This window comes from Syngnathus typhle, linkage group LG11 (assembly GCF_033458585.1).
Source record: "Syngnathus typhle isolate RoL2023-S1 ecotype Sweden linkage group LG11, RoL_Styp_1.0, whole genome shotgun sequence".
Classification (NCBI taxonomy): domain Eukaryota; kingdom Metazoa; phylum Chordata; class Actinopteri; order Syngnathiformes; family Syngnathidae; genus Syngnathus; species Syngnathus typhle.
The window spans coordinates 9,121,830-9,127,881 of NC_083748.1; the positions used below are offsets into that span (position 1 = coordinate 9,121,830).

Genomic DNA, 6,052 nt, shown 5'->3' on the forward strand with positions numbered 1-6,052 from the left:
TTGTGTACATGGACCCTCACTTCTCCTGGAAGTTAGTGTGGTGTCATATTTAGGTTGGCAAACTATAAAATCACGAGTTGTAAATCTGAAATTTTTGGGAACCGCTTAAAATGCTATTCAGCCTGCTGTCATGTCATTCTTTGACCCAGAGGCTTGATGGTTGTGTAGTTTATTTGGTGTTTGGCAAATCAGTGTTTGTTGCATTATCTTAAAGATTCAAATCGTATGATGTGCATTTAGATGCAATATAGGAAAAGAAAATGCTGCTTCTACACTACCATCCGATAGGTGGTGAAAATAGAATGCCCTTGTAAAATTACAATGGGGCAATAGATGAAAATGACAATAGAATAGAATGTCCTTTATTGTCATTTCACAAGGGCATTCTATTCTCTCCACCTATCGAATGGTAGTGTAGTAGCAGCATTTTTTTTCTTATATTGCATTTAAAAGCACATATTGTTTGAATCTTTGATTTAAAATATCTATATTTATTTTGAATTTTGTTGCGACTTCAAAACTTGGTTTCCACCTTCCTCACAAATGATTGACCCTTGCATTGCCCAATAGTGGCAATGGTACGCCCAAAGGTCCGACGCAATTGGTCAGACACTTTGCTATAAAAACCCACTCGAGCGTTGCCTCTCCCTCTTTCTTTCACACGACCCTCATAGTAAGTCGCTCGCAATGTATTGAGAACTTTGTGTACCTAAGTTTGTGGTCTGTTGGTTTTAAGCGTATTTGCATGTATTTCAACTGCGTGTCGTGTTATACGCCCCTTCGTATTTATGCCTGTTAGACACCGCTACCACGCTAACCATCGGCTAACCTTATTAGCAAGCGCTAGCCGTCTAGCACGTGTCTCGTTGATTTCCCCCCCTGTCCGTTTTACTTTGGTATTATACTCAATCTAAGAATGCATGCCCGAAATTCGCTAATACAAATTAGGAACCGTAATATTTCGTCTTGGTAAATGAAAATGTTTTTTTATTGTTTTTATTATTGTATTTATTGTTTTTAAATGTTATTGTATGTGGCTCAAGTTTAAATATATATATTTAAAAAAAACTTTGGGGTTCATGACCTACATTTTACAGTCGTGCTTTAGAGTTCTCTTAAATATAGATATAGGAAATCCAACTATTTTCTGAAGATCATCGTAGGCATCCGCTAGCTAGCTTTACTATTTTTCATGCTGTTCGTTATGCCGTTCCTGCATTTTGGACTCTGTTTAATAAAAAAATAAAAAAATCATGTCACAGGAACTCCTCTCCTGGATGACTATCTAAAATGCTTGATCGTCGAAGCAGACAATGTGGGCTCCAAGCAGATACAAACCATATGCTGTTCCCTCTGTGGCAAAATTGTGTGGCCACCTAGAGAACAACTCTTTAGAGAAGTGAGTTGTCCCACTTTTTGAATATCAGTTGCAGGACAGTTACGGTACAGCTTGTGTGGTGCTGTGTTGACGTTCCCCCTGCAAAAAGTAAACCGTTTCCAAGCTATCTCTGTTTGTCCAAACCTCCTGACAGCCAGGGACGCAAGGTCTCGGACACGCACTTTTGATTTCTTCAATGTCAAAATACTTGCCTAACAACAGTCTGCATTTAACAGGCTCCCGCCCCACATTAAAGAATGTGTGGGTTTTGTCTTCACCAAGAAAGACCTGGCTCTTGGACTGGGTTCTACTAAAGAAAAAGTCATGTTATAGCAACGCTTGGATGACCATCCAAAATGCTTCGTCGGATCAGACAATGTGGGCTCCAAGCAGATAGATGCAGACCATCCACTGTACTCTTCGTGGCAAAGCCGTGGTGCTGATGGGTAAAAACATCATGATGCGCAAGGCTGTGTGTCCACCTGGAGATCAACTCTGCTTTAGAGAAGTGAGTTGTCCCACTTTTTGAAAATCAGTTGCAGGACAGTTATGGTACAGCTTGTGTGGTGCTGTATTGTCGTTCCCCCTGCGAAAAGTAAACCGTTTCCAAGCTATCTCTGTTTGTCCAAACCTCCTGACAGCCAGGGACGCAAGGTCTCGGACACGCACTTTTGATTTCTTCAATGTCAAAATACTTGCCTAACAACAGTCTGCATTTAACAGGCTTCCGCCCCACATTAAAGAATGTGTGGGTTTTGTCTTCACCAAGAAAGACCTGGCTCTTGGACTGGGTTCTACTAAAGAAAAAGTCATGTTATAGCAACGCTTGGATGACCATCCAAAATGCTTCGTCGGATCAGACAATGTGGGCTCCAAGCAGATAGATGCAGACCATCCACTGTACTCTTCGTGGCAAAGCCGTGGTGCTGATGGGTAAAAACATCATGATGCGCAAGGCTTGTGTGTCCACCTGGAGATCAACTCTGCTTTAGAGAAGTGAGTTGTCCCACTTTTTGAAAATCAGTTGCAGGACAGTTATGGTACAGCTTGTGTGGTGCTGTATTGTCGTTCCCCCTGCGAAAAGTAAACCGTTTCCAAGCTATCTCTGTTTGTCCAAACCTCCTGACAGCCAGGGACGCAAGGTCTCGGACACGCATTTTTGATTTCTTCAATGTCAAAATACTTGCCTAACAGCAGTCTGCATTTAACAGGCTCCCGCCCCACATTAAAGAATATGTGGGTTTTGTCTTCATCAAGAAAGACCTGGCTCTTGGACTGGGTTCTCCTAAAGAGAAAGTCATGTTATAGCAATGCTTGGATGACCATCCAAAATGCTTCGTCGGAGCAGACAATGTGTGCTCCAAGCAGATAGATGCAGACCATCCGCTGTGCTCTTCGTGGCAAAGCCGTGGTGCTGATGGGTAAAAACATCATGATGCGCAAGGCTGTGTGGCCACCTGGAGATCAACTCTGCTTTGGAGAAGTGAGTTGTCCCACTTTTTGAAAATCAGTTGCAGGACAGTTATGGTACAGCTTGTGTGGTGCTGTATTGTCGTTCCCCCTGCAAAAAGTAAACTGTTTCCAAGCTATCCCTGTTTGTCCAAACCTCCTGACAGCCAGGGACGCAAGGTCTCAGACATGTGTTTTTAATTTGTTCAATGTGAAAATACTTAACCTAACAGCAGTCTGCATTTAACAGGCTTCTGACCCACATGAAAGGAAATGTGTGTTTAAATCAGACGCATATGTGCTCCTAAATTATGATACTGGATTTATTTTTAATCTGAGGTTAAAAATACTCTGACAATGAGTCTTTGGATTTTAAATCCAGTATGCTGTGCTGTTGTTCCCCAGGTTTATGTAAATCTCATTTGTCATACAGGTCAAAGCCTTCCTGCGGTGACCATTTGCGGCTGAGACTGCCAAAGAAGTCAAGGAGTCTGAGGAATCGGATGAAGACATGGGCTTCGGGCTGTTTTACTAAGACACCCATTTCAATAAAATGTCAAACATTGAGCCTTTGCATAATTCCTGTCACTGACGTGACCCTTCAAAAGGAGTTCATTATTAGGAGGTCAATTTGTAAATGAACGTTTTTTAAAATGTAATGTCATGGGGAAAATCACTACTCATTATTTGCATGTAACAAACTAAATTCTCAGGTAGATATAAGACTTATAAGTCAAAACTTTTAGTAGTTTACTTAGCAAAAATCATGACGTTATCAAACAAAATCAAAAACTGAAAATATTGTCTGGCCGTAATCCAGTCCATGGTACTAGAAAAATTGGTGGACGCCGCTTCATAACACCATACTCTTATTTTGAAGACTCATACCGGAAGTGGCGTTTAACCCCACACTGCTGTGACTGCGCAGCTGCAACACGGAAAAACATTCACTATGGCTGAGGTACGACGTTTTTGTATTTCTCTTCCTAGAAAAACAAACCCAAGAGTGGTCGTAGATATATCTTAGCAAGAGAACACTTCATTTTCATATATAGCTTGTGTAGGCAACTACGGTATTTACCTTAACTGTGTTTAATAACGAGCAAATTGTTTTACTAAATGTAAGCTAAGATTTATTAGCAAGGGTGAGGTGTCAACTCAAATAGTGCGATTTCTATGTGCTGCAATCAATGTAAACGAAGTTTTCGAAGGCTACTACAAAACATTTTCTATTATACTGCTTGTGTGGAAAATTAAACAAGTTGTGATTTGTTTGTGAAGACTCACAGTTTACAGGAGCTCCAGCAGCCTGTTGTCAGCACCAAGGTGTTCATTCAGAGGGACTACAGCTCAGGAATTCCTTGCAAATTTGTGACTAAATTCCCTGCCGAACTCGAATCCAGGGTACGTTATTGGCCTGTTTGGATGCAATCCATATTGAATCAACACTCACTTGCTTTTGTTCCTCTCTAGCTGGACAGGCAACACTTTGAGGAGACTATACAGACTTTAAACAACCTGTATGCCGAAGCAGAGAAGCTCGGGGGGAAATCCTACTTAGAAGGCTGCTTGGCCTGTCTTACTGCCTACACCATATTTCTCTGTATGGAGACCCAGTATGAAAAGGTAAGCTTGATTATTTATTTGTGAGTAATACAAGAAGCCATATCACAAGAATTTATCATGCAGTAATGGTATACTGATTTTGAACGTTTGAGCGCAGGTGTTAAAGAAAGTCGCCCGATACATTAAGGAGCAAAATGAGAAGGTCTACATGCCCAGGAACCTACTGCTGACTGACCCCATTGAGCGAGGCCTCAGAGTCGTATCCTGAGCTCATGTGAAATAATTGTTGCCAAATAGCAGGTTTTTTTTTTTTTTTGCAGAAAAGGCCTGTACTGTCGTGAAAAATATTTAAAATATCAACCTTAACTAACCATCTTTCAGGTTGAAATCACAGTCTTTGAAGACAGAGGTTTTGTCCCTACAAATTAAGCTCAGGGTATGTTTTTTTAAAAATATATGCCTATTTCTGGTTTAATTACAGTATTTCTAGAAACTCCAAATAATACCAATTTTGCAGATGCATTTGATTATACAATAATGTTCCCTCTAAATGCAATGGAATTAGAAATACATTGTGTTCTGCTCACATACAATCATGTTTCTTGTGCGCAGACTGGTGACCAACTGATCATCCAAACAAGCACTCAGATGTCTGCTTCTCCCTAATCAATGTATATAATAATTTCTTGCTTTCTTTTTTTATTTATATCCTGTACATTCCACTGACTATGTTCCTCTACTTTACTTTGTACACATGGTGATTGTTCTGTGCGCAAGGTGATGTATCAAGCTGATCCAAGACCGGGCCTTTAAAATAGTGCCAATGTGGACCATTAATATGCCTCCAATTCCTCCAATAGTTAGATCAGTGTTTTGTGTGTACCATCTTGTTGGTGAGAGTTGCTGTGAAATCAGATGCAAAATTAAGTAGTATGTAAATCGGGAACTGTGGTAATGTGTTAATTTTTAAACTGGAGATTTGTATGTATCTAAGTTGATATTTTTACAGTTTTATAAGCAGATCGTTAAAGGTGCCACTCTTAAATTGTCAATTTGTTATTGTAAATGTGGGTATGATCACCACAGAGCCGCTACTCATTCCACACGTGCTTGTTGATATGGGTGGTGTACTTTTCTTATCAACCGTTTATTTAAGTTTGTGTTTCCCAACTTTTGCAGCAGTATTCTACGGAATCTGGTTTCTCCACATAACCTACTTAACAAATACATGTGTGGTGTATTTTTATTCTGGAATCACCACACATGTATTGCCATAAAAGACATCTGACCTATAAAATAATAACGACAATATTTAAACTACATAGATACAATGGTTACGTCTGCCTTATTATCAATCCACACAAAGGTTTGCTTGCGAAACCTTGATCTAACTTAATGACCTTTGGTCTTAACACTTTTTACTTTCGTTATTAGTCAAATAAGCATTTATTGAATGTTTCTGTAATAAACAGTACATATACACGTAGTTTACGTTTTGATTGTGTTTATTTCAGCAAGACCTCCACGAGCACAAACCATACTTTGACATTTTGTTTGGCTTACGGCAGTCATATTTTGATATTTGGAGTGATGTAGTGCGTTTGTTAGATTTATGTACAACTGTCGTAAACTCTGTGTTCGCCTTTTTTCCGTCAGAAG

General features: G+C 39.8%; 1 protein-coding gene, 1 long non-coding RNA gene and 1 other non-coding gene across 3 annotated transcripts; all 3 read left to right on the forward strand.

The window, feature by feature from the left end:
• Positions 1–630: 630 nt before the first annotated feature.
• LOC133162217 (uncharacterized) lies at positions 631–3,021 on the forward strand. Its single transcript, XR_009716197.1, has 5 exons — positions 631–673; positions 1,263–1,399; positions 1,615–1,886; positions 2,102–2,374; positions 2,590–3,021. It is a non-coding gene; the product is annotated as an uncharacterized LOC133162217 (long non-coding RNA).
• LOC133162928 (small nucleolar RNA SNORA63) lies at positions 2,890–3,018 on the forward strand. Its single transcript, XR_009716306.1, has one exon. It is a non-coding gene; the product is annotated as a small nucleolar RNA SNORA63 (small nucleolar RNA).
• A 676-nt stretch (positions 3,022–3,697) lies between the features above and the next one.
• On the forward strand, positions 3,698–5,879 carry LOC133162216 (golgin subfamily A member 7-like). Its single transcript, XM_061291244.1, has 6 exons — positions 3,698–3,788; positions 4,109–4,231; positions 4,301–4,453; positions 4,551–4,652; positions 4,775–4,829; positions 5,006–5,879. The coding sequence occupies exons 1-5, from the start codon at positions 3,780–3,782 to the stop codon at positions 4,820–4,822; spliced, it is 435 nt and encodes a 144-aa protein (XP_061147228.1). The 5' UTR covers positions 3,698–3,779; the 3' UTR covers positions 4,823–4,829; positions 5,006–5,879.
• Positions 5,880–6,052: the final 173 nt, after the last annotated feature.

Bases quoted from the DNA above. Each gene is read 5' to 3' on its own strand.
- LOC133162216 (XM_061291244.1), top strand. The intron at 4,232-4,300 runs GTACGTTATTGG...GTTCCTCTCTAG, and splicing joins CTGCCGAACTCGAATCCAGG to CTGGACAGGCAACACTTTGA. The intron at 4,653-4,774 runs GTATCCTGAGCT...ACCATCTTTCAG, and splicing joins TTGAGCGAGGCCTCAGAGTC to GTTGAAATCACAGTCTTTGA.